The sequence below is a fragment of the Ochotona curzoniae genome, unplaced genomic scaffold (genome assembly GCF_017591425.1).
Source record: "Ochotona curzoniae isolate NIBS_2020 unplaced genomic scaffold, NIBS_Ocur_1.0 scaffold_3208, whole genome shotgun sequence".
NCBI classification, from domain to species: domain Eukaryota; kingdom Metazoa; phylum Chordata; class Mammalia; order Lagomorpha; family Ochotonidae; genus Ochotona; species Ochotona curzoniae.
Window position 1 is genome coordinate 9,526,509 of NW_024467106.1, and position 27,850 is coordinate 9,554,358.

Below are 27,850 nucleotides of genomic sequence, written 5' to 3' on the forward strand. Positions count from 1 at the left end.
CGTATGTAGAACACCCAGGAGTATTGTACCTGGAACACAGTCACCGCTTGATAAATGTTGGCTGGTATCAATATCACTGTGTCTTGAAGAGAAAAGCACACAAACAGGTACTGTGCTACAGCCTCTCGTGCTGGAGCGCCTGGGAGATACTCCTGCCTCCACTTCCAATCCAGCTTCTTACCAACGCGCCTGGGAGGCAGCCGTTGACAGCTCAAGTGCTTGAACCCCAGCTATTCGAGTGGGAGTTCCTATCTACTGAGCATTCCAGTCCCACCTACTGGGGCCAAGTGGGAAGTGAACCAGTGTTGTTGCCCTTCAAATAAACAAAAAAGAATAAACATACATTTTTAAAGGCATGAAGACAAATAATTTCTCCTGATGGAATTGTTAATAGCAAGAGACAGTTGATGTCAGCATGCAAAGTCTGTAGAAACAACTGGATGGAAATGAATATTTTTCCTCTCCTTTATAAATTATTATCAATAACCTATTTTTTTTAAAGATTTATTTTTATTATTTTTTTTTATTGGAAAGGCAGATATACAGAGAGGAGAGACAGAGAGGAAGATCTTCCGTCCAATGATTTACTCCCCAAGTGAGCGCAACGGTCGATGCTATGCCGATCCGAAGCCAGGAGCCTCTTCCAGGTCTCCCACGCGGGTGCAGGGTCCCAAAACTTTGGGCTGTCCTCAACTGCTTTCCCGGGCCACAGGCAGGGAGCTGGATGGGAAGCGGGGCTGCCGGGATTAGAACCGGCGGCCATATGGGATCCTGGGCGTGCAAAGCGAGGACCTTAACCACTTGCGCCACCGCGCCGGGCCCTCAATAACCTATTTTTAAGTCAGGAGAGTTCTGTGTTGCTTGCTTCACCCATATTTCTTTTTTTTTTTTTTTTTTTTTTTACTTAACTCTCTCAATGATGCCATAAAGAATAAACATTCTCCCTTTTACAGATGTTGAAACTGAGGTTCAGGGCCCGGCATGATAGTGTAGTGCTTAAAGTCCTCACCTTGCCCACACCAAGATCCCATATGGGTGCTGGTTCTAATCCTGGCAGTTCCACTTCCCATCCAGCTCCCTGCTTGTGACCTGGGAAAGCAGTCAAGGATGACCCAAAGCCTTGGAACCCTGCACCTGTGTAGGAGACCTGGAGGAAGTTCCTGGCTCCTGGCTTTGGATCGGCGCAGTACTGGCTGTTGCGGTCATTTGGGGAGTGAATCATCGGATGGAAGATCTTTCTCTCTATCTCTCCTCCTCTCTGTATATCCGCCTTTCCAATAAAAATAAATAAACCTAAAAAAAAAAAAAGAAACAGGTTCAGAGATGAAGTCGCTGCCCATGGAAATGCAGATAATAACTTGGCCTTATTTCAACTAAGCTGTTCACATAATTTGGCTCTGAGTTAGGTTGTACCTTGGATTTTTGCCTAATATAGCCAATGCCTAACTCACATTCTTATCCAAATATGGTGCCTAATCATGCGTCTCTTTTTTATGTATACCTACAGGGTCTCAATCTGGCTGCTTCATTTAAGACAGGATTCCTGATATTCCTGTTGCAGGTCGTAACAGCAATGCACAAAGCAACAGGAAATCAAAATGGGTTAGAAATATAAACAACCTTTGACAGAAAATGCAGCACCCAAAAGCAGACCCAGCACACGTGAACCGGAAGACAATTCTATAAATAAACCACATTGCTGAAATGCTTGGGGCCTAATTTTATTCGCACAGAAGTCAGGAAATTTCAAAGCAGAAATTCAATGAAAGCAACCCCTTGGATCCTTTGCCTTGAGGACAAGTGCGTGTCAACATCCACTCAGCACAGATGAAGCAGTGAAGTTAAGAAACTTGCTATGAGAGCCCAGGTACTATCCCAGAAAATTAGTGTACACGCAGAGGCATGGCGCTGGACGGTGAGTGGACACAGAGGCAGCATAGATGGAATAAAACTGGAATTTCAGTTTCCCCACTTAGCAGCTGTGTGAACTTACACTATTCATTCAGCTTCTCTGAGCCAATTTCCACCACTATCATCAGCAGGCTCCTGTTAATGAAGTTTTTGTATGTTTTGTTTATTATTACTATTATTATTTCATTTTATGACACAGTTCCATAGGCTCTGGGATTCCCCCAGCCACTCCCCCCATATTGAATTCCTCCATATTGTCACAGTAGTACAGTTCATAACCAGTCATAATTCCTCCTTTGCGGACACAGACCATGCTGAGAGTCCAGCATCTTATTGTCCAGACACATTCAGCAGTTTCATTGGGAGACCATCCTTGGTCTGGAAGTAGAGCTGCCAGAATATCATCCCCTCCAATGAAAAGCCACTACACAAATTTGAAAGAGATAATAATAGCTAATATTTATGTAGTGATTATGTGACAAGATGATTTTAAGTGCTTTAAATGCATAACAGCCCAACCTGAAGGTAAACCTGAGCTAATAATACGATTAACCCCATTTTATAGAAGAGGAAAAGGTGAATGGACAGCTGTCAAAGATCTGCACTGAGGCCCGCAAGCCCCAGGGTCTAGGCTCCTGACCACTCCACTACCCTGAATCCAACGTGTACATCAAACACTCCAGATGAACGTCTGGCATCTAGCCCAACAAGAGTAGCTAACCTGTCAAGCTGTTGGAATATTTGTAAAACTACTTGCAGCACACTTCTTCCAAAACTGCCTCAAAACGTGAATTTCCCTATTCTTCACAGAAAGCATATTCTGACTAATGCTTTATTTTATTTGAAAGGCAGAGTGAGTGGAAGAGAGAGAGAGAGCTCTTCTTTCTGCCAGTTCACTCCCCGAGAGACCCACAACAACCAGGACAGGGTAGGGCCAAAGCCATGCGCCTGGAACTTCTGGGTCTGCCGAGTGAGTGGCAGAGGACCAGCTACTTGAGCCTCCCGGCATCTGTGTCAGCAGGAAGCTGGGATCGGGAGCAGAACTGACACTCAAACCAAGGCTCTCTCTCAAGGGCTGTACCAAACACCGGCCCCACAGGTGTGCTCTTTCTCATTTTGGTATAAAGTGAACCCATTTCACATCACAGACCTAGGAGCATGGTGGCACTTCCCACTCCAACTGCCCTCCTATCCGCAGTCCCCATTCCAACTGCCCTCCTGTCCGCAGTCCCCATTCACCCCCTCCAGCGCATTTTGTTTTTGGAAAGCACTAAATGATAAACTCCACGTCCCAGCTTGACCCCTGTTCTGATAACCCATACTGATTCAGCTGAATATTATAGTATCTACATCTTAACAAATAGGGATGTGCATGCGTGCAGATTCCTGTGTATAAAATATTTGTATTTTGATTTTCACATTAACCCCAGGGTCATGGTTATCACTCACATGTCACAAAGCACTGATTTCTCCCACTTCCTCAGTGCTCCTCCTGCTCTAAGGTATTCAAGCACCCCCGACTCACGGCGCAATTCTTGGGGTGAGCCTCTCACCTCCACTTACTCCTCACGTTCCTTCCAGATGTCAGCTTAACCCTCACTGTATCTCAGGATGTCTTCCCTGGCTGCCTCCATCAGCCCAAGCAGAACATCAAATAGGTGTTCTACAGATAACTTGATTTTCAAAAAAAAGATTTATTCATTTACCTTTATAAGGCAGATTTACAGAGAAAGAAGGAAAGGCTGAGAGAGAGATTTTCTATCCATTGGTTCACTTCCCAAAAGGCCACAATGGCTGGAGTTAAGCCGATCCAAAGTCAGGAACCGGGAGCTTCTTCCAGGCCTCCCGTGTGGGTGTGTAGGGGGCCAAGCACTTGGGCAATCTTCCAGGGCTTCCCCTGGTGCATTGGGAGGGAGCTGGACAGGAAGTGGAGCAACTAGGACTCAAGCCAGAGGCACAGGTGGGAGGCTTAACCTCCTGCATGCCAGCCTCATACAGACACAGCCTATATTTTACTATCACATTTAAACTTTATTAACATAACATTTGTGTAATGATCTGATTATTATCAAATTCCCTCCATATGACTATAAATACTTCAATGCCTAATTCATAACTGTTTCATTCATTGCTATATTCCCACTGTATACCACTGAGCATGAATGCAGAAAGAAACAGCATCAATGTGAGGTATTCATGAAGAAAGGCATAGAAAGTCCTTGCCCGGGATCACAGTGCTGGCACTAGAATGCTGGCACTAGAATCAGCCCCTGCATCTCCGACCGCAGGTGTCAGGTTCCATTCCCACCTTCGCCTGCATTAACTTTCAGTTTGCCAGATTGCTCTCAAGAATTCGGCAAGGCACATTTTTCTCTAAATGTGGTGGCATGTATTTAAAAAAAGAAGCTGTAGTATCAGACAATACACCAGAAACATGATGTCCCTGTCTCAAAGCGAGGAGGAGATGTTTTTACAAGCAGAAGTTGTAAAGAACGAACAGGGGGAATGCCAACACTCCCTGCCATGTGCCCCCCTATTCAAAAGGCACCTGTGGCAGTCATCCACTGACGTGTCACTGTGCCCACCCATTTTGCCCACCTACGTTTTGTTTCTTCAACCATGAAAACAACCAGATTTTCATCCTTCAACAGCTCTTCAAGATCCTGGGAGCCGGCCTGGTGGCGTGGCCTAGCGGCTCAAGTGTGTGCCTTGCATGCACCAGGATCCGATATGGGCACCAGTTCTAATTCCAGTTGCCCCACTTCCCATCCAGCTCCCTGCTTGTGGTCTGGGAAAGCAGTCGAGGACAGCCCAAAGCCTGGGGACTCTGTACAGGCATGGGAGACCCAGAAGAAGCTCCTGGCTCCTGGCTTCAGATTGGCGTAGCTCTGGCCATTGTGGCCACTTGGAGAGTGAATCAACAGATGGAAGATCTTCCTCTGTCTCTCCCCCTCTCTGTATATCTGACTTTGCAATTAAAAAGAAAAAATAGATTCTGGGAGTGGCCACACTGGAGTAGCAAAGAGTCCTGGCTCCAGGATTTGCTACATAGTGACAGGTGTCCAAAATTCAGACCCTCCACGTGACCTGTCTAACCCACATGGCAATATGGTGGGTCAGGATGATGCACTGAGAAGGTGGCTAAGAGCTGTTTTGCCTCCACACAGTATTAGCAGCGGTTAAAGGTTCAGGATTCGGGGTAAGACAAACCGGGGTGTAGATTCGGCTGCCCTCGTGGGAAAGGTTATCTTTTTAACCCCTGACCCTCCCTTTCTTCATCAAGAGGGAAAAATAACCCCTGCTCCGTGGAATTTTTCCAAAAATTAGGCGTTCTTGCTTGTGGAGTGCTATTTAACACAGGCTCCTACTGCAACCTCCCCGAGATCCCTAGCTGATGAAGACTCGCCCTGATGCGACAGCCCCTACCCCCCATGCCTTAAAAGTCCAGGCCGGCTCCAATAGGTCTGGGGAAGAATTCCGGGTTTGAGGCATGGGCACCCGCGGAGGAACCATGGAGGCCACTCACCAGTGACTGCCCCGGTTACTGGGACTGCTGCGACGGAGGCGGCGGTGGCGCGGGCGTCGTGACGTCACGGGGCGGGTCAGCGGCGCAGGCGTAGCGCGTCACCGGCGGCCTGGCAGCGGGCGGCGTTGGAGGCTTACGCGTCTGGACGTGGAGGAGTCGCGGAATCGGGGCCTGCTGTCCGGGCATGAGCTGAGGGCACCTCGCCGAGGCCACGAGGTGAGTGCGGCCGCTCCGTGTGCTTGCCCCTGGGCGCCGGCCGCGCGAGGAGGCCTTGGAAGAGGCACCCTCCGCCTGACGGCTCCGCAGGCCCCGCCCCGGATTGTCCCGCCGCCGGCCCGGAAATAACAATCCGAGTTCTGACCCACTCACCTCTGGGCTGCCGGGATTGCGGGCCCGACCCCGAAGTTAGGTTTTAGGAACGAGCCCTTTGGCTACCGGGGACTGTGGTTTCTCCGAGCGCCCTTTCCTCAGCTCCCAGTGTAGACGGGAAGTCAGGCGAAGGGCGCGCCGCCATTGCACACGAGTCCCTTGCGGTCCCAAGCGTCACTTGAGCCGGTGCTGGGGACAGAACCACCAGGATCGAGGCCAGTAAGGCCCCTTCCTCCAGGTCCTTTCCAGTCTAGTGAAGGACAGAGGGTGATTTCTGTGATGACAGGAGGCGAGACAGGCTTTGCAACTGGCTGAAATCGCCCATTACTTAGCGGCAAAAGCCAGATTTTTAAAAAAGAGCCCGGTGCCATAGCTCAGTGTCTAAATCCTCACCTTGGAAGCGCCGGGGTCCCAGATGAGCGCCAGTTCGTGTCCCGGCTGCTCCACTTCCCATCCAGCTCCCTGCCTGTGGTCTGGGAAAGCAATAGAGGACGGCCCAAAGCCTTGGGACCCTGCACTTGCATGGGAGACCCGGAAGAGGCTCCTGGCTCCTGGCTTCAGATCAGCTCAGCTCATCTGGGGAGTAGAGTGATCTTTGTCTCCTCTGTATATCTACCTTCCCAGTAAAGATAAGTGAATGGGGGGGGCGGAAATAAGAAACCAGAAATTCTTGTTGTTCAAGTCTCCATTCACATGTTGACAACTTTGGAGACAGTCTCCCTCTCTGCTCAGCCTAAAACATCCCTGTCACCGTGTCAGGTCACCCTGCCTGTCGGTATATCCATCACTGACAATATTTTGTTTTGTTCCTTTCATTTTTGTTTTGTGTTGCTCGTTTTGCAAATGCAGGCATCCCCAGGGCAGCAATCTTACTTGTTCACTGATCCGACCCGGGAACTAGACAATGCCTCAAACAGGGAAATGCATGTTTTTTGTTTGTTTTCAGCAAGTGATCGGTAAGATAGTAAGGGGGAGAGGAAGCAGCAAAAAAGACAAACTGTTTTCTTGTTTCCAGCGCTGAGATTCCTTGCTTTGCCTTCTCCCTAGAGAGATGAGCGAGAGCTGTGGCTTCCCCATTCCTCTTTTCAGTTCAGGATTGAACACTTCATAGGTGTGTGCCACACATTGCTGAACAGATTGAAGAGGGAGTGAAAGGAGAACCTGTGCTGTGCAAAAGTATCCTTGCACAATTCCACAGGGACTGCTCTGTCTTTATAGTGCTGAAATGAGGAAGCAGTACTGCAAGTGTCGGGGTGTTATGAGGACACAGTTCCCGCAGTACTGCCTTGCGGGACACTTCTAGGTACATGGGACACGTTTTCCATAACAAGGAGTTCGGAAGTCTGGCAGTCTGTCAGCTTCCCTGGCCCTTTTTTTCTTCTCTACATGTATCTTGGTTTTGGTCCCCTCAGCAAGCTTAAGTTGCAGACACTGCAGATTCTCTCGTCCTTATGTGATTGCTTTGACAGACAGACCTCTCCCATCACTCAGAGGGTGACAACAGCCAGGACTAGACCAGGTTGAACCCAGGAACAGGGAGCTTAACCCGAGTCTCCTCCAGGGGTGGGAGAGACACAGCTGCTCAAGCAACACCTGCTGCCCTGTGGGCTCTGCACTGGTAGGAAAATGGGCTTGAGAACAGAGCCAAGACTGAAGCCCTGGCTCTGATGTGGAATGGAGTGGCCCCAGGTGTCTTGAGGGTTCATCTAAGCTAAACGCCCTCCCTAGACTGTTTGAAACTGAAGCTCAGAGAAAGTGATGTCTCATGGGTTGGTTCCAGTCCTGGCCGTGGTTCCCAGCTCCAGCTTCCCACCTGCACAGTCCCTAGGAGGCAGCAGTGCAGCTCAAACGGTTGCATTCATCTGGCCCCAGCCTGTCCCCAGCCCGTCCCCAGCCATTGCTGGTATTTGGGATGTGAACCAGAGCATGGGAGCTTGTGTGTGTGTGTACTTTCATTCTCCTAACCCATGCCTTAAATAAATAAAATTCTTAAAGGTGAAATATATTGTTTTGATGCAAAGAAAATTTTTGGTAAACCAATGCTTTCCATAATATGTGAAATATGTTTGTACAGAAACAGTATGCATGGATTTCAGAATTTTTTTGCACCAAGGTTAAATCATTCTTTTAATTGCATTTCCCATAAAGACTTTTCTTTTTGGTAATGATTCTATATATCTGAAACAGAGTGACAAAGAGAAAACTCTGTGTACAATAGTAAGAGCTAGGCTCAGACCAAAGCCAGGAGCCAGGAACTGCGTGCAGGGGGTAGAGACTCAGGTACTGGAGCCAACATCTGCTACTTTTCCAGCATGTTAGCAGGACTAACATGTAAGCAAAGTACCTGGGACTCAGACTGGCACTCTGATTTGGGGTGTGGGCGTTTTGACCCACCGCACCTCAGCTCCCACCCCTTTCCATTAAGTTTTTTTTTTTTAATGTTTATGAATTTCAAAGGCAGAATTACGGGGGGATGAGATCTGCTGGTTAACTCTCAGTGTCTGGGGCTGGGCCAGGCTAAATCCAGAAGGCATGGGCTTCTTCCAGATTTTTCACATGGAGTACTTGAGTCATCTTCCACTGATTTTGGACTGGAAGTGGAAAAGCTAGGACTTGGGACTTGAACAAGTGCTGACATTGGATGCCAGCATTATAGGTAGCAGTTTAACCTAGTATGTCGACGCTGGCCTTCCATTCACTTTCTGAAGTACCCTATGTAAGAGGAAACAATTCTGGAAAGTTCAGGAAACTCACCAAATCACAATTTGCTTCTAAGTCCAGGTCTCACTGTAAAACCCACACACAGATGTTCCAAAGAGTCTCTGATGAGAAAAAGCCGCGCAGAGCTGCTCTTTCCTCACCATCCCTTCAGGGGTGCTGCTAAGACTTCCCTGTGGCTTCTTTTTTTTTTTCCCTAAAGGTTGATTTATTTTTATTGGAAAGGCAGATTTTCAATGTAGAAGGAGAAAGAGATCTTCCATTGGTTCACTCACCAAGTGATTGCAGTAGCCAGAGCTGAGCTAATCCAGAGCCAGGAGCCTCCTCAGGGTCTCCTTTACAGGTGCAGGGTTCCAAGGCCTTGGGGCCATCCTCTGCTTTCCCAGGCTACAAGCAGGGAGCTGCATGGAAAGTGGAGCAGCCAGGACGCAAGTAGGCGTCCATGTGGGATTCTGGTGCTTATAAGATGAGGATTTAGCCACTGAGGCATCGCACCAGGCCCCTGTGGCTTCTGAGGAGTGTGTGGGTCCGCTGTTGAACTGGAATGTGGTGTAGCAGATAGTCTGGCCTCCTGCGCAGTGAGCCTCCAGCTTGAGGAGCACTGCCATTCTTCACGCGCTCGCCCCCTGCCCCTCAGTGTCAGCTCTGCTCTAGCTCTCGCAGGAGCCATCCCCACAGAACCTGGTTGCAGGGTGACTAAATGAGCATGCCCTTCTTGAATAAATGCTGAGTTGGATTTGAAGGCTCGCATTTACACTGTGACCTCTCCTGCCTGAAGTTTCACATTTCCTCTGTGTTTCAGAGATTTGATGGAAGCAGAAACTAAATCTCTTCCCCTGGAGAACGCATCCATCCTCTCGGAGGGCTCGCTGCAGGAAGGCCACCGGTTATGGATTGGCAACCTGGACCCCAAGATCACAGAGTAAGTTTAAGTCACCCTAAGCCATTACTTACCAAAATGGGCTTTTTGCTGTGATGGTATTATGGAAAATTTTCAAGGGGTAAAAGATAACATTTTGGCCTGCTTACTCAGCTTGGTATAATCTTGTAACTTTTCTTACCCTTGGCCTCTGCTCCTGCCTGGAAGGACATAGGCTTGGGGACCTTTACACCATGTACACCGTTTTTCCCGCTTGCCAAGTGTGTTCTCCTGTCCCCAGCTATTTGAATCCTTACGCTATTTGCCATAGAGAATTTTTTTCTTAGAATCAGTCCTGGAGTGCCTTTGTCCTCTCACGTGAAGGAACAAGCTGTTTGCTTTTGTGTGCAGGCTGAGGGGGATTGCTTGAGTATCATTCATGGTCAGGAGCCACAGAATCGTGGAAGGTCGGAGTCTGGAGGGACCTGGGAGATCATCCCATCTAAATGATGTGAGTGCCTGCGGCATGCCAGGTGCAGTTTTCAGACCTTTCTCCGTTGGCAGAGCTCTGTCTTAAGGCAGAAGTAATCGCAAGCTGTATGTAAGGTGAAAGGTCAGAGTTGCTCGGATTCAGGGGGAGAAGAGGTCCCCAAATGCTCTGTTGTCACCCTTTCTCACCCCTGATGAGGTTCTTGTGTGGAACACACCTCAAAACCCCAGCTAGCACCCTGAGGCAGAAGTGCCTGCCCAGGACCACAGAGCTGAGTTGTCCGGACTGCTCGCTCGTTCGGTCACAGCTCTCGTAGTGGAGAGAAAGGAGAGGTTTTTCCTTCTCTGGTTGCTTGGTGGTGGGACGTGGCGCTTGATGGCAGAGCTGTAAAGGGTGATTGTCCTGCGTGGGGTCAGTGTGGAAAGCTAGCGTGAGGCATGTTGTCCATCCCAGAAGTTACTCCCTTGGAAATGGGCTTGAAAGCAAGGAGTGTAGACTGACAGGAGGGATATTTGAGGATTGGATTCAAAGGAGAGGAAAAGATGTACAATAACAGGTCCAGGATCATGACGCGTTTAGTTTATTAAACCTGCTCAAGCCCAAATCCGCCAAAATATCCCTTTAGAAATTATAATGGTATTTAAAGTGTGTTGCCTAGGTGTTTTGTTACTTTGGTCACAGGGGTACTGGACTATGGATGGTATTTAGTTTATTCCTTTTTTCTGGCTTATGGCTTTGAGGGTGCATGTGGGAATCTGCCCAGCCTCTCAATGCGTGTTCATGGAAGAAACTTTTTCCATCATCTAAAACCCAGCTATGAGGGGATTCTCCTGAATGGTTTCCATTCTCACCTTTGCTTGTCTGAATGGAAATCTAAAGTGTGGAAATAACGTCGGTTGTGTTGGCTGCCGGTCTCTATAATGAGGCTCTCATTGTGTTCTGCTGCTTGACGGGAAGCTTCCCGTGGGCACGTGCCACTTCAGGGTGTAGGGGAGCATTTTCCCCAGGAACACGGGGTCAGAACTTTCCCACTCATGTCTCTGTTTCTTACATGAGGCCAGAGAAGCGCGTTCAGTGGTAAAGCATAGATCAAGACCTTGCTGACGGCAGTGCTGTGTTCTAGCTGTGGCTTCCCACTTCTCTGCCACCAAGACTATTTTCCCTTCTTCTGTTAATTCCCTAAGCAAGTGGATGTCAAACAAGCTGCCTTATTAAGGAATAATACATTTCCTTTTAAAGACATAACTACCAGTCGTAGCTTCAGGTTAGTGTGAAATTAGTATTACCTCTTCTAATTTACCTACTGACAACAGAAAAACCTAACATTTTAGTAAGATAAGTCTAATCTAGTGGAAATAATGTGATTTCCTTCCAAGTTTTTGAAGCACTTAAACTTTTGTTACTTGAAATAGAAAAATGATGCTCCCAGATGAATTATTAGAATAGATATTCCCAAACGTTAAAGTATCGTGTGATGTAATCTGTGTAAACATGTGATACCTCATGTAGCCCAATCAGAAAATGCTGTTGAATCCGAAGCTCTAAGCTTCTAATAATTCTGGACAGAATTCGCAGTGCATCCTCTAGTTTGCCCAATTCGGCTTTCCCCTAGCCACAGACTGCTGCCAGTTCCTGCTTTTTTCCCTTAGCACCTTCAGCAGTCCCTTCTTTCTTTTTTTTAAGATTGATTTATTTTTCTCATAAAGGCAGATTTACAGAGAGAAGGAAAGACAGAAAGATCTTCCCTCCACTGGTTCACTCCCCAAACATAAACCAGTGATCATGTGGGATCCCGGCATTTGTAAAGTGAGAATTTAGCCAGGAGGCTGTCGAGCCAGGCCCTCTCTCTCTTCTATATAGCCATACTCTCTGCCACTCCTTTTCCTGATTTTTTTTTAATATTTATTTATTTGGCCCCAGCAGGATAGCTCAATGTCTGAATCCTCACCTTTCAGGCACCAGATTTGTGCCATTCTGGGAATGAAGCAGTGGGTGGAAGATCTTTGTCTCCTTCTCTCCATAAATCTGATCTGCCTTCCCAATAGCGCAAATCAATCTTTTTTTAAAAGACCTTCCATCTGCTGGTTCACTCTTCAAAGTGGCCACAGCTGCCAGAACTGAGCCTATCTGAAGCCAGGAGTCTCCTCTGGGTCTCCCACGTGGGTGCAGGGTTCCAAGAACTTGGGCCGTCCTCTACTGCTTTCCCAGCCACAGGCAGGGAACTGGATGGGAAGTGAAGCAGCCAGGACATGAACTGGTGTCCCTGTGAGATGCCAGCACTTGAAGGTGGAAGATTAGCCTGTTGTGAGCCACAGCATCGCCTGGTTTTTTGTTTGTTTTGTTTGTAGACTGTTTAATTGCCCTTCCTAGTCAAATATTCCCTCACTTAGAAAACAAATTACACCATGTACTTACTATCACAAGTAATTATGGGAACAATAAAACTTGGGCCATATATTTAAAAAAAAAAAACAAATTCCATTTCTCTACATGCTTTTTCACGTTTATTTTGTGATTGGTTCTAGACATTTTTTGTATTCCTGGATTAATCCTAATCCGTGTTATACCATGTTATACAAGGATGTCCAGCCAGCCACCTCTATAGAATATGTACTTGTAGCTGGATCTCTAGGACTCTAATATTAAATGTGCTATGAGGAAAGCCAAAGTAATAACCAGTGCATATGAAATGTAGGAAAAACCAAAGTCAGAAGCTTTTATAGAAGGAGCATTCTAAGTGGGGGGAGATCATAAATAATGAGATATAAGTAGAAGAAAGAAAGATTGAGGCACTTTGGTTTAAAATGAGGTTGAATGCCAAATAGTAATAAAAGCTGTACTGGATGGATAGAATACTATTAGGTTAAGCCTGACTCTTTAAAATATATTCAGACGTTTGAATTTCATGTTGACTAGACTCACTGTAAGTGTTTAACAGTGAGATTGACATCCTGAAATTCATGATTTAGAAGGGAAACTAGACATCAGTATAGATGAATGGTACCTAAGTGAGGGTGCCCTGCCGTCAGTACCATCTCATCAGAGACAGTGAACTTAGAGAGCAATGAGTAATACAAACGATGAAAACAGGCTGGTGGGGAGTGGGTAGTTGAGATGATGCTGTAAGCTCCTGCCTGAAGAATACAAAGGACTCCAATTCCCACTGGCCAGAGGGATGTCTGGGCTGGGCCATCCATCTTCCTGGAAGAGGGGGGTCATTTTGGGTATGTTAAGTAAACTTAAAAGCATTGGTGAACCAGCTAGGTGGAAATGTCCTTCTGATACAGACTGTCAGGGACAAGCTAGAAAAACCAGCATGCAAGAGAAAATAAACCAGTGACCATATGAGAACAGTATGTTTACCCTCCAAGAAAACCCTTTCTGACTCAACCCACTCTATTTTCCTTCACTGTCCACAATTTTCATCATATCTTGGTTTGTATGAAAATGTCTTTACTATTTGCTTAGTTAAATTTGAAACACAGGGGCTGGTGCCATGTATATAGTGGGTGGATGGATGATAGATAGATAGATAGATAGATAGATAGATAGATAGATAGATAGATAGATAGATAGAATATATATATATATATATATACACACACACACTGCACCTGAGCCACTAGCATCCTATAGGGGCACCTGTTTGAGTCCCAACTGCTCCACTTCCCTTCCAGCTCCCTACTTATGCTTTGGGAAAGCAGCAGAGGATGACCCAAGTCCTTAGGCTCCTGCACCCATGTGGGAGACCCAGAAGACTCCTGGTTCCTAGCTTCAGATTGGCTCAGCTCTAGCATTGTGGATATTTGGGGGTGAACCGGCAGATGGAAGATCTTTCTGTCTCTTCTCTAACTCTTTCAAATAAAAATAAAATAAAGATTTGAAACACAGTGAAATCATTTAATAAGGACCGTAGCATAGGACATAAAACACTTGCCTTATAATAATATCTACAATTACAAAGGAAATTTTCTCTAAAATCAACTGTGTGCTAAAAATGCTATCAGGTGTCACTTCATTGGCTTCCCATTGCCTGCGACATATCCACAGTCTGTCTCCTGCATGCTGCTCCACCTCATCCTACCTTGCAATGGAGCATACTCTTCTACCTTCATGTCATGGTGTGTGACACTCACTCAGACCCACGTGCCTTTCATGAAAAATACCCTGCCCAGTTGTTCCTCCTTCATCTGACTGCTCACATACATAGTTTTGTGTGCAAGGGTCATTGCATTTTATAGTAGAGGTCTTGTCTCTCCCCTCTGACCAGAAGATCTGACAGCAGGAACCGATGCATACTCATCTGGATGGTCCGGGGTGTCTCCCAGGTCTTAGTGATAGTAGGTGTCTATTTTACATTGCATAGTTACTCCTGCGTCATTAGGCAGAAAGACTGTCTTAAAGACCCTGCACCAAAAGCACTGGTTATGATGTGAAAACGTGCGTGGGGCTGCTGCCCTCATTCTCCAGCCCTGGAGGCTGCAGGGCGCACACTAAGTGAAGCAAGCCTCTGATGGAGTGACGTGCTCTCCCGCACTTGAGCAGCAGATGAAAGTGCTTGCACATGGGAAGGCGGATCCTTCAGGCTTTTTTCACTATCAGAGTTTGCAGTCCCCATCTCCAGGAAGCAAAATAGTAAACATTTCATTCCTTTTGTTTCAGTGTTCCGATAATTTTACAAAATTATCAAACAAGAAAAGAAATCCTGGAGAAGTTGAAAGACACAGACCTAAGCAGATGTTCCTGGAATCCTAAGGTCGCATTGAGGCAGAATGTGTTTGTTAGCTTTACAAAGAATAATCTGACAGGGTTTTTTTTTTTTTCTGAGTAAATTAAACTTCATTTCTTAAGAAATGCCAGTCATGTTACCTTCCTGCTATTAAGCAGAATGAAGCTAATGAAAAGATGACCAGCCCACAGCAGCCCTTAGATTGTTTCATGTTTTTAAAAAATGGCTTTGACCTACCATTCTGTGGCAACTAGTGTGATTTTACTTTGAATGATTCAAGTCAGTGGAAGATGTAGCTGTGAATTCAAGACTCTAGGGGAGACACTCTAGGCCATCTGTCTGTGTGTCTGATAAAATGCTCTTGCTCTATGCTTGTTCGGAAAATGAAGTAAGACCACAATTTGGTATTTGAGCTATCTGCCTTTCCCCGGAAGAGTCAGCTTCTATATTCCACCCCAGCTGTTGAGGTCTCCTGGGGGGAGCTGGGAATTTAGAAAGTAAGGAGATCGCAGTTTTCCTTTCCATGACAGGTCGGAAGGCCGGAGAAGTACCCAGGGTATGGCTTGGACGTCTGTGTCCTTCCCATTACTAGATCTGCAGTATGTCTTCTCTCCAGTGTCAGAGGCTCAGGCCAGAAGAGTGCACTTGCTTTTTGGTGTGCATTAGTTTCAAGTTTAGAATACCTTATCCATTCCATATCTTGCTGTGTCCCAAAGGAGATTCTTACTCAAGAATGAAGTGCTGATGGGTTTCTCCCTGAAAACAATGTGAATATAAATGTGTCCATAACGACAACTTTACTGACTCCCTGTGGGGTAGAATTCCCAGTAATAACAGATTTAGCATGTGGGCTGATACCTTTTTAGTATCACAGGGACAGCATTGTTTAGAGAAAGCCTTGACTCCATTTGAATAGCTCGGAGAATGCCAGGAGGAAGGCCAAAGGAAAAGGAAACGGGAGAGCTGTTGGTTTGTCTCACCCTTACATCAGATGACAGGAAGTCGAAATTGAGATTGGCCACAGCAACCTGTTAAGGCCACATCTGTTTGAATAATGTGAAAGCGCTATAGAAACCAAGTTTCAGAGTAAGGAATCCAAGAAGAGGATGAGGGGAAGAGCGGCAAGCAATAGCCTGGACTGACATCCCTGCCAAAAATTAATCTCTTCTTGACCACCTGAAGTCTTTACTGGACCACACTCCAGAGTCTAAGCTGTGTTAAGGCCACTGAAGCTGGTTGATTACCCACGGCTGGATGATTTATGGGACTGGCCAGTTTCTCTAGCACTGTGAGAGAGCAGCCTCCGTCGCACTGAGGTTCCAGCATTGTCCTAATGCTCAGGCACCTCAGGGATTGAGAGTCCTATGCTCTTACGGAAGGACCACTAGCTATGGTTTGGGTTTTTTTGGCAGAGTTTTGTAAAAATACAATTTGGATCTAATGATTAACTGTGAAATCTAATAGGGAAATCTTCTAGAACTGTTATTTGTGAATGTATATGTTTGTTACTTTATTTTTAAGTGGGGAAAGCTTTGGTTTTTTTTTTTTAGCATGGATGTATTTTTTGATGGGATATATATTTTATGGAATTAAAGTTATTCACAAGTGCTATGTCATTGCCAAGGAATTAAAAATAAATAAATAAACTCTTTTTGAGCTTTTCTCCAAAAAAAGAAATAAATGGTGCTTGTGGACCAGACAGCTGTTTGTTAGGTGTGGGGTTTGTTTTGTTTTGTTTTTGGCATTTTTGTGTTGGACAGACACATAGCCATGACAATTCTAGCTTTCTTTCCAAATAGAGGCAAATAGCTGTTTTCCAAACAAATTGTTTGAAGGAAGTCAGGGGGCAGGAGCAAGAGATTTTTATCCAGAGGTGAATTATCTCCGCTTTTTTTTTATCTCACACTTCAGGCTGAATGTCCAACAAAATTGCCAGAGGATACTCACGGGTTCTTCTTGCCCTACAGATACCACCTCCTCAAGCTCCTCCAGAAGTTTGGCAAAGTGAAGCAGTTTGACTTCCTCTTCCACAAGTCAGGTGCCCTGGAGGGACAGCCTCGAGGATACTGTTTTGTTAACTTTGAAACTAAACAGGTAATTGAGCTGCATGTTCTTTCACAGTACTTACCAAAGTCTGTCATAATTATTTGTACATCTCCCTTGACTGCCAGAACAGTTCCTTGAAGGCAGAGCTGTGTTTGATGCATCTCCATGTGCCTTGCACTGAGTCCTGAAAGACATACTCAGTAAACAGATGAATTAGTGAACAGCTTCCAGAATCCACCCTCCTGAGGTTCAGGGTCTAAGGCAACTGATTCAGTTTTCTGACCCAGTGGTTTGGGATGCCCACGGTAAGCCCATGGGCACCCCCCCTTCCCCACCCCCCCACCTCTCCCTTTCCCCCATTCTATTTTGTTTGTCTCTTTAGTGGCTGGCCAACAAAGCCTCCTTTTCTTTGAGTACTTTTGCCCTGTGGTACAGAAATCCTGTCTGTGGTAAGCCACCCACAAACTCTCTTTTATTTTGGTTTCTTAAAAAATGCACCCATCCTCTCAGTGTCTCAGAACAAATGCATACAAATGTTAATACATGTAGAGGAGAATGTTCCACTTCAACCAGGGTGTATACATTTATCTTCTTAAAAATTTAGTTCTTGGAATAGAAATGCATTGATAAATCAAATTTAATAAACACTAAATTACTAAATAGAAAGCTGGTGCTTAGTACTCTTTATGGCTTTGTCGTGTGTATGGATATTTCTTACTGTTTTGTTAATAATTGATCTGGATGATTTTTACATTATCAAGTTAGTATGAGCTTATTGTAATTGATGAAAATATGGATAACCACTTAGCTCAATACTCAGTCTCCTTGCAGTCGCACACGTGAATATCAGGGTAACAGTCTGTAACATGACATTATATGTAGCACAGACTCCAGTTAAAAGCTAATCAACACCATTTTGATGATGGCGTGGTATTTCATTATATGAAGATATGACAAGTTATTTGCCTGATCTCCAGTTGTCAGCTGTTTAAGTGGTCCTCAGGGAATCCCTTGTAAATGTCACGTAGTGCTCGCCTTATGGTTTTAACTATATGTTTTCTGCATTTGTGGAAATGGAATGGCATCATCAAAGGCCATGTGTATTTTTTCTCAATATAAACTCCAAATTGCCCTAAGAAATGATAAGTGTGTTTATAAATATTCTAAAACTGCATAAGAGTGTCATTTATCTTTACCTTGTTTTTATTTTCTCTAATGCTTATAAATATGATAGGCAATAAGTCATTAGTTGTTATATTGTCCAAGATTTCTTGAGAGAGGGCCTGGCGTGGTGGCCTAGTGGCTAAATTTCTCGCCTTAAACGTACCAGGATCCCATTTGGGCACCAGTTCTAACCCTGGCAACTCCACTTCCCATTTAGCTCCCTGTTTGTGGCCTGGGAAAGCAGTCAAGGACTGCCCAAAGCCTTGGGACCCTGCATTCTCATGGGAGACCTGGAAGAGGCTCCTGGCTCCTGGCTTCGGATTGTCACAGCACTGGCCGTTACAGTCACTTGGGGAGTGAATCATCCTCTCTATATATCTGAGTTTTCTTTGTAATGAAAATAAAATAAATCTATTAAAAAATTTTTTTTCTTGGGAAAACTAAAAATGCCCTGTATGGTTGACATTTCTAAGTACGTTTTTCTTCCTTGGTGCTAAATGAATATTTATAGGAACAACTAAAATCAGTGGTCATGTGGATTTAGATGTTACCTTTAAAAGACTGGGCTAAGGGCCGACATTTGCTGCAGTGCAGTTAGCTGATGCTTGCAGTTTGGCATCCTGTGTCAGAGTACTGGCTCATGGAGTTCTGGCTACTCATTCTGGCTCCCCGCTGGTGTGCCTGGGAAAGCAACAACGAACGACCCTGGTGCTCGGGCACCTACCACCCATGTTGGAGACCCACACACATCTCCAGGCTGCTGACTTCGGCCTTGCCCAGCCCCCGCTGCTGAAGACACTTGGGAAGTGGATCAGTGGTTGCAAGGGCATGCTCACGCTCACTCTCACTATGCCTTTCAAATAACTAAAATCTTTAAAATATAAAAAGACTGGATTAGAAATCATAGAACTTAGCTTTCGTTAACTTTATGTAAGTTTCTTAACCTCTTCTGGCCTCAATTTGCATCTAAAATTTGAAACTAAAAATACATACTTTTGAGCTTTGTGCTAAAGCAAAATTAGTAGCTAAATCCTCACCTTGCAAGCACCAGAATCCCACATGAGCGCTGGTTCATGTCCCAGCTACTCCACTTCCCATCTACCTCCCTGCTTGTGGCCTGGGAAAGCAGTAGAAGATGGCCCAAAGCCTTAGGACCCTGTACCTGCGTGGGGACCTGGAAGAACCTCCTGGCTCCTGGCTTTGAATCAGTTTAGCTCCAGCCATTGCAGCCACTTGGGGAGTAATCCAGTAGATAGAAGATCTTTCTCTGTCTCTCTTCTCTGTAAATCTACAGATTTCCTTTCCTCATAGAAAGTTGGGAGAACAGGTGAGAAAATATTATGAACATTCAGTTGGTATTTAATAATGCCGTTGAATACATTAACTTTGAAACACCATACACAGATTGGCAGTTATATTTTAAAATACCCTGCTGGCACTTTATACTGCTGATAGCTCGGAATTGGGGAATACCATGTAAGTTCTCATCACCAAATGAAACTTAGACAAACATCTCTTTTCTAATTTCATATGCTGCAATGTGCCAGTGACTAACTAGTGCCTGACACAGAGTGGATACTTACGTACTTGTTGAATGTTCCGGTAGTGAGTTCTAGAGGAGCAAGATAACCACTGCTAAGACCAGGCTGGTGTGCCCACTGGCTGTAACACCCAGTCCCTCTGCCACCACTGCCCTTCAGGACTTCTGTTCCTCTTCTGTTCCTTAGGGCTGCTTTACTCCCACTTCATGTACATGATGCTTGGCTCAATGCCTTGTGGATATAAATGGAGCAGAGAAGGTTTGTTAGGAAGGGAAAGTACAACCATGTTTCCTGGGAGTGACCTGAAGTGACTATTATGGGAATGATCTAAAAGTGACTATTATCCAGCTTCAGGAATTCCTTTTAACCTCGTTGCTTCTATATTTGATGGGAAAAGGATCAGAGAATTTTTGGCTCTGAAAACCAGGTGCATAGCTTGACTCACCCAGTTACCTTGGTCACAGTCCCTTTGACTCACTCCTGCTTTTTCCGGCCTGGTTTCCTTCACTGCCCTAGTGTTTCTCACTTTGGATCCAGGGAGTAATCACTAGTCCCGTTCCATCACAGGCACAGAGTTGCTTCATAGAATAGATGCTGCCCTGGCTGAACACAGGGGCTGGGAGGGAGTCCCTCATATGCTGCGGGCCTTACTTATGCCCCTTGACTCTACAGCCGGTGTCAAGGAACTCAAAGTAGGATTTGTGTTTACAGGTGACAAAGCTGGAGACATTAAGTGCCTTGCCAGGTGTTAGGCTGTTAGCAAGAAACAACTAAGATTCTGACTGATTTTTTTAAAGCTTACATCCTATTTGTCATTCTGCCTTTGCCAGTTATTTACAAAAAGCAGTTTTGCAGGCCAGTACTATGGTGCCGGTAAAGCTGCTGCCTGCAACGCCAGCATCCTGGTATGAGTCCCTGCTGCTCGACATCTGATGTAGCTCCCTGCTAATGTGCCTGGGAAAGTAGCAGAATATAGCCCAAGTGCTTGGGCCCCCGCAGTCCCTCGGGAGACCAGGAGAAACTACTGGCTCTTGGCTGTGGCCTGGCCCAGCCCTGGCTGTTATGGTCATTTGGGGAGTGAACCAGAGGATAGAAGATAGCTCACTTGCTTGCTGTCTGTCTCTCTATGTGTGTCTCTTTCTCTCTCTATCTCTCTCTGAAAATAATAAAATAATAAATCTTTATTATTTTTAAGCAATTTTGGTAGCAATTCAGCTGTCAACGTGTGAACGCTCTAGGAACAAGTGTAGCTAGCTGTATGTCTTTGTGAATAACATTCATTCCTCTCCTGGACAGGAGGCAGAACAAGCCATCCAATGTCTCAATGGCAAGCTGGCTCTGTCGAAGAAGCTGGTAGTGCGATGGGCACACGCACAAGTAAAGGTAAGTCTCAAGCTGCCAAGACGCAGTCCGGTCCCAGCCCGAGCGAGTCGAGATGCTTGTCTACTGCTCACTGCCGCCCAGGCTCTTAACATCTGGAACAGCCATGTGTGTTACCAGATTCTTTGGAGAAACTTCTCAGGAGGGATTAAGTTCCTTCATTTTTTTTTTTTCTCCACATGCCCACAGATCCTGCTTTTGATTGATTTTCCATGTGGCTGATGTGTATACCCAGACTGCTGTCTGTTGGGGGAGGGGTGGTTCTTGGGGGGGGGATGTATTTATTTCTAAATTAGTTGCTTGTGGAGGGTTTGAATTTGTTTACTCTAAATGCTTAAGAAATGAGTAGTTTGTGAATTTAAAAGACTGACATATCCTTACCCCAGTGGTCACGTGAGTTATTAGGGTGAAGGTTTGTAGGACCTTATAGTGTCTGCATTATCTTGAACCCTGAGAAATGACAAATTACCCTATTCATCCTGTACTTGGTCACTTGGGAGAATGCACTTAGAAAAACTGAAACCATTAAAAGGGGGGAGGGGAATGGCATTCTGTTCCAGTTGGCACAGAGGTGGTGAAGTATGTGGACTGGAGCAATTCCAAGAGCTGATTCTCCTGCTCTACTGGAAACGTAATAGATCTGCATGGAGGGAAAACAAAAAAAGATTTGGGACAGTTGGAACTTCAGCCTTAGTGACTGTGGTTTTGATCAAGAATGCTCTACTCCCTCCCCCTCCACCAACAGGCTTGCCAAAAAAGTCAGCAAGGGGCTAGTGTTGTGACAGTGTGTAAAGCCATCACTTGCAACGCCAGCATCCACTTGGGCACCACTCTGAGACTTGGTTGCTCCACTTGTGATGCAACTCCCTGCTAATGCGCCTGCGAAGGCAGTGGAGGGTAGTCCAGATGCTTGGGCTCCTGCACCCATGTGGAAGACCTGGCTGAAGCTCCGGGCTCCTGGCTTTGGTCTGGCCTAACCCCCGCCATTTTGACCATTTGGACTGTTTGGAAAGGAGCCAGCAGGTGGAGATATCTCTCTGTGTGTATGTCTCTCTCTCTAATAACTGCCTTTTAACTACTTAAATATACAAATATCTAGAGAATCAATGAAACTAAAAAGACATTTGCACATAGGTCCAACCTAAAAAACAAAGATCAGTTTGATTCTTTGTGTTTCAGGTGATCACAGAGCCTTCTCCGTTTCCAGGACATGTTGCCATAAAATTAAAAACAATAAGGAGAATGACCAAATGCTTTTTTGTACTCAAGAGAAGATCTAGTCTCATCTGCTGGATTGGTTGTCATTTTCTCATTCTGCATGTCATTGAAAATGCACATGGAGAAATCATCCTTCATGCCTGTCTTTTATTTTAAAATGTCTAATGCCTTGTGATTCTCTCCTATAAAACTTCTTGACCAGAGGTTCCTGATCGCTCTGTAATATTATATTTTCTTTGTGCAAGAAGCAGGTAACTTTCTAGCTTCAAGTTAAACCAGTCCTTTACTGTAGAATGTTTTCCGTATCAGCAGTAACAAACTGTTACTACCTGTCTTCACTCAGGCCTCTTAAGAGTTGAATATTATGCCGTAATTTGCAAAATCTAGCAGAATTTTTAAGTGTTTTGAATCAAAATAAATTACTTAAGAGGCAGTATGCTCAAATCAGGATATTTGAGGGAAGCCCTGCTGTGTGTACGTGTGTACTATCTCTGAATTCGAAAGTTGAAAGAAATTTTTCTCTTACCAAGTAAGATGAACTGATGGTTAGATGGACACTTCTTCTGGACTTCTAAACTTCACAGCTTTTGGCCAAAATGGGAATTTTTGCCTTAATTCTAGGTGTAAAGCAGCCCTGAAGCTTTTTGGAAGTGGGTAGGTGATAGGCACAACAGTAAAGGGCCAGTTTCTATGCTGCAGTAATTTCCGTCTTTCTGCCTTTCAGAGATACGATCATAACAAGAATGATAAGATCCTTCCGATTAGCCTGGAGCCATCCTCCAGCACAGAGCCCGCTCAGTCTAACCTAAGGTAAGACGGTGCACTGTCAGGCACAATGTGCAGGAGCTTACACCGGCTCTGCCTTCCACACCTTCATTCCTACTGTGACCCATTTCCAGACACTGGTAGAACAGAACCTACTAAACTGACTTATTGAAAGATGTTGAGTTAACCTCCAGAATATATACATTCCCTCTGCTTCTAGCCCCCCAGGATGATGCACACCCACTTACAGAATTCATTCATTCAAGAAAGCATGGACTCAAGTGCCACACACTGAGCCTTATGCAACTGGGGTTACAGAGATAAATCAGACACAGTCATTTCCCTAAAAAGGCCTTGGGTCCCTGTGGCATTACATACATTAATTCCTCCCCAGTCGTGAGTTCCTTTCTACAAAACTGTGGTTTGCAGACATTTAATTCTATGCACCCTTGTAGGAACTATAATAGTTTGGTTCTAGTGTCTATGAATTGTCAGTTATTTCTTTGGAGTTAATTCAAAACAGAACTAAGGGTTGGGTAGAAAAGGGGGAAGTTAAGTTGACGATTGAGTAAAAGTTCATTTATTTATTTATTTTTACTTTGTAGCCTCCAGAGAAACTTGAGCAATAACAGTAACAATACTGAAGATTTATTGAGCTTACTATGGAGCAAGCACTTTGCTGAACACTTTACATACAGCATGTCATTTCATTATCCTTGAAAATCATTTTACATATGAGGAACTGCATCTTAGAGAAGTGAAATCACTTGGCTGAGATCATGCAGGGAGAAAATCGCAGAGTCAGAATTCAAAGCCAGATTTGTTTGGACTTCAAAATTCAGCCTTTGTTACCTCGTGAAAGAAGCTGTAGGCTATAGCTACAGAGCTGCCACTCTGACGCCCGTTCCAGGGAGGGGGAGAAGGATAGTGGAGGAGCATCAGTGATGAGGAAGATCTCCAGTCGCCATCAGGTCGGGGGGTGATGCCTGTCTGGGCAGAAGGCCAGATGAGGAAGAAATCTATGCCAAATAAGATAGGCTCCTCAGCATCTCGTTAAACTGTGGCAGAGAGATAGTGTTGAAAACAAGTGATAAATTAAAACTAATGTGTGTGTAAGCTTCATGTCCTGGGAATTCTGTCTTCTGCTCACAGACTGGTGTGCATGGAGGTTTCTAAGTCTGCCTCCTGACGGCAAGGGGTGGCTGCGTTTCTCTTTGTGGCCCTCAGATTACAATGAACATGTGTGCCGTTTCTTAGGATCAGTGCCTGCCAATTGTTTACGAGATAGCTTAGTGTTTTCCATCTATTTTTTTTTTTTAATTCAGAGAATGTCAGCTTATGTCTTCTTATTAGCTTCTATTGTTTTAATTAGAGACAGTTGTTTCCCAGTGACTTATACAGAATACATGACTGGCTGCTCCATCAATGAAAAAGACCCAAGAATCCACCTCACTAATACCTCCGTATTGTTTTTATTGTAACTTGATTTTTTTTTTTTTTCATTTCTTGCCCGTGTGAAATCAGGGGTATGTGCAGCAGATGCATACCTTCTGAGGATCTCTAAAAAAGACGTGTATAACCTCCTTCCAAGCTTCTCTCACTGATTGTAGACCATCAACAGCATCAAGAACGGAAAATAAAGGGGTCCCTGAGCCAGAAAAGACCCACTGGCTGAGCACTGTGCATTCTGGTCTAGAGAAAGCAGTGGCCTTCAGCAGCAGCAAATCCTTTACAGCTTGGGCTGCTTCTTCCCCCCTTGCTGTGTGAGGCCGGGCCGGCCTACCCCCAGCCTGATGGAGAGCAGGAAGTAGGGGCTTTGCAACAAACAGCTGAAGCTCTGCTCTGCTCTGCTCTGCTCTGCTCTGCTCTGCTCTGCTCTGCAGTTTGTTACCCACGTGAAGTTGGGTGTGTTACTACCTCTCTACATTTGTATTTCTACCTGTGAAACGAGGATGCTAGAATTAGAAACAGCATAAGTGAAACGCTAAGCAGTGGCCAGTTTGTTCTAATTGCACACATGTGTCAGTAAAAAGAAACTGTAGGATTCCCAGCATGTTTTTTGTGCATTATTCAGTGATTCCAAAGATGTCCTGATGTGGTGAACAGCACAGGCCAGAGGGGCGGTTGGCATTCAGTTCTCAGCCCTGACGGTTGCTAACTGTTTCACGTTGGGTACGTCCATCCTTCATCTGCCAAGCAAGGGCTATAGCCTACCTACTAATGTTATTTTCAGTTGTCCAAGAATTCATTTTAAGTACTTGCTTTCTGCTAAGCACTAAGATGTTGAAGGATATCTCTCAAGATTAAATGTAATGATGCAGGAAGTAGTCGTAGCAATGTCTGGGCAAACATTAAAAACTCTTTGTAAGATTTTTACTTCTTTATTTGAAAGAATTACAGAAAGGGATCATTCATCTGCTGTTTTACTCCCAGAGAGCCGTAACAGGCAGGGTTGAGCCAAGCCAGAGACAGGAGCGCCTGTGTGGGTAGCACGATTCCAAACATCTGAGCTCTCCTCCACTGCCTTTCCCAGGCTCTGGAGCAGATAGCTGAATTGAAAGTGAAGAGCCCAGACACAAACAGGTCCCATATGGGAGGCTGGTGTGGCAGACAGTGCCTTTGCCCACTATGCCACTTTGCCAACCCAAACATTAAAAACTTAAATAAATAGTTCAGGGCCGTCACCGTGGCCTAGCAGCTAAAGTCCTTGCCTTGAATGTGCCAGGATCCCATTTGGGTACCAGTTGTATTCCCGGCAGCACCACTTCCCGTTCAGCTCCCTGCTTGTGGCCTGAGAAAGCAACCGAGGACAGCCCAAAGCCTTGGAACCCTGCACCTGTGTGGGAGACCCAGAAGAGCTCCTGTGTCCTGGCTTTGGATCGGCGCAGCACCGGCCATTGCAGTCACTTGAGGAGTGAATCATCAGATGGAAGATATTTCTCTCTGTCCTCCTCTCAATATATATCTGACTTTGCAATAAAAATAAATAAATCTTTAAAAAAAAAACTTAATAAGTGGCTCAGACTTGAATCTCTTTGTTGAAATGAGAGCTTTGGTTAAATCTGTTTATTTAATTTTCATCTTTTGAATGTTTGTAATGTATTATTATTGCCATTCTGATATGGGTGAGAGGAAGGAGATGAAATGTACAAATGTTTTCTGAGCACACCTTGACCCACTCTGACCCTCTGCTCCCCTTTCACAGTGTCACTGCGAAGATCAAAGCCATTGAAGCAAAGCTGAAAATGATGGCAGAAAATCCTGATGCAGAGTACCCAGCAGCGCCTGTTTATTCCTACTTTAAACCACCAGATAAAAAAAGGACTACTCCTTATTCCAGAACAGCTTGGAAATCTCGAAGATGATGGTTGTGAATTACTATAGCAGCAAAAGCATATTGGCCTCCACCTATAAAGTCCTCTGCCTCTGTACCTTGTAGATGTGATTGGTACCATTTGACAGAGCAGTCATCTCTTAGTTTGGTAACATAGCATTTTTGGATGTTCTTATGAATGTGTCGTCCCTGAAGTATGTGTGGAATTGAGCATCATCCAGAATAAATAGGATTGTCTCCAAAACTTGTGATTTGAAACACTGGGATGCTCTAGTTGGCTGATCTGTTTGGATTTGTAACTCCAGAAACTTTACATAGTGTGCCAGAGAGAAAAAGGCAAACATGAAAAATGTTGTTATTCAAATCAGGAAACCAAATTTATTAACATCCCTCAAAAAAAAAAAAGGACTTGGAGCATTTTTCTCATGTCTTTACAACGTAAAGAAAAAGAAGTGGGATGGGAAGTGATGAATTTTAAATCATGTTCTGAACTCTTTTGCAGAATTTACTATGAAAATTCCTCCAGTTGGACTGGAGAAAGTTCTTGGCAAAAGAGAGCTGGTTCTTTGAGCAAACATTGTAGTGATCTGTTTAGAATCATGCCTGTTGTTTCAAAATCCCAATTAGGAAAACATGGTGTGTGTCTTAAAAAAAACTGTTTGCATCGACAAAACTGTAGAATCAAATTTAGCATTTTATACCACAGTGGAAATTCTGTTTAGAAATCCAACTTCTGTAGTGATCATTTTTAAAAAATATATAAATAACCCTGCCTTCTATGATACCAAATGTTATTAATATGGGACTTTTGAAAAATATACTTCACTGCATGAGATAAAATGTTTTTATAGCATGAGACTGTTCAATTTGAAATTTACCATGATCAATCTAAATAGGAAAGCAAAATTTCTTGGAAAATCTCAACATTGCTTAAAGCCACCATCAAATATAAATATAGACTCTTTTCTAATAAAGGAGTGTGACTGGTCCTGTGTAGGATGAGGAAGGGACATGCAGTGAGTCTAGACAGGCCATGGAGCAGGCCCTGCTCTGGTGATGAAGAGGGTTGCTTGTTGGATAGGACAGCCTGTGTCCTCAGTATTTTTGTTCCTTTGAACATCCTCCACTCGGCAGAGTAGTGAGGGAAACCAGCCAACAGATTTGGGTGATTTCTTGGACTCGGTTGTGATCTTCCTGGTGCCCGGTTTGGCAGACTTTGATTTAGACAACACCACTGCTCTCTTAGCAGGAGAACCGTCTGTTACTCTGGGTGCCACTCATGGTGATCACAGACTTGACCACCCCTTACTACCAAACAAGAAGAAAGGGTGGCTCTAGGAACTTGAGCCTTGTGGGGTTTCAGAACTCACAGAAGTGGTTCAGAGAAATTTGTAACGCTTTTCCCAAGGCTAATCTTTTTAGATATCTTTAGATATAAGATACTTTCTGCATTTATGAATTGTGTTTATTTTTGATGCAAGTATCTCCTTCCTTTTGGAGGATAGTTCAGGAAGGTGGAGAAACTAGCCTTCATCTTTCTGATTGACTCCTTGGAGTATGGAATTCTCCATTTTATCCTAACTCCTCAAAAGGTCGTAGCGGAATAGAACTCAATGCAAAATAGTCTTCTATTTTTTAATAGGAGCTTAGGAAATATTAGGCTTAGAATTACATAGACTTTTTCCTTTAGAAAGAAGAGGTATTTATTTGTATTTAAAGTAATGTTTATTATTTGTACTATTTCTTATTCCTTGGTGTGAATAAATGCAAGACAGCAACTGTGTGGTTCTCTCTTCTCTT

The 27,850-nt window shown here is 44.7% G+C and overlaps 2 protein-coding genes across 3 annotated transcripts in view; one reads left to right on the forward strand and one right to left on the reverse strand.

Moving 5' to 3' along the window:
* MRRF (mitochondrial ribosome recycling factor) overlaps positions 1-5,463 on the reverse strand; it is a 56,480-nt gene extending 51,017 nt beyond the window's left edge. Inside the window, exon 1 of the mRNA XM_040963282.1 lies at positions 5,438-5,463. The gene's annotated coding sequence lies outside the window, so the exon portion shown is untranslated. The remainder of the gene's footprint in view (positions 1-5,437) is intronic.
* Positions 5,464-5,530: 67 nt separating this feature from the next.
* On the forward strand, positions 5,531-27,828 carry RBM18 (RNA binding motif protein 18). 2 transcript variants are annotated; one of them, XM_041004347.1, is made up of 6 exons: positions 5,531-5,653; positions 9,303-9,446; positions 16,570-16,696; positions 20,650-20,736; positions 22,676-22,761; positions 25,922-27,828. In XM_041004347.1, exons 2-6 carry the CDS (start codon positions 9,334-9,336, stop codon positions 26,079-26,081), a joined length of 573 nt encoding a protein of 190 aa, XP_040860281.1. In that variant the 5' UTR covers positions 5,531-5,653; positions 9,303-9,333; the 3' UTR covers positions 26,082-27,828. The 2 variants fall into 2 exon arrangements, with proteins under 2 accessions (XP_040860281.1, XP_040860282.1); XM_041004348.1 differs by having other exon boundaries at positions 9,327-9,446.
* Positions 27,829-27,850: the final 22 nt, after the last annotated feature.

Excerpts from the sequence above, each read along its gene's own strand:
- RBM18 (XM_041004347.1), top strand. The coding sequence starts at position 9,334 with ATGGAAGCAGAAACTAAATCTCTTCCCCTGGAGAACGCATCCATCCTC. Across the intron at positions 16,697-20,649 it reads TTAACTTTGAAACTAAACAG|GAGGCAGAACAAGCCATCCA; the intron begins GTAATTGAGCTG and ends TCTCCTGGACAG. Across the intron at positions 20,737-22,675 it reads GGGCACACGCACAAGTAAAG|AGATACGATCATAACAAGAA; the intron begins GTAAGTCTCAAG and ends TCTGCCTTTCAG.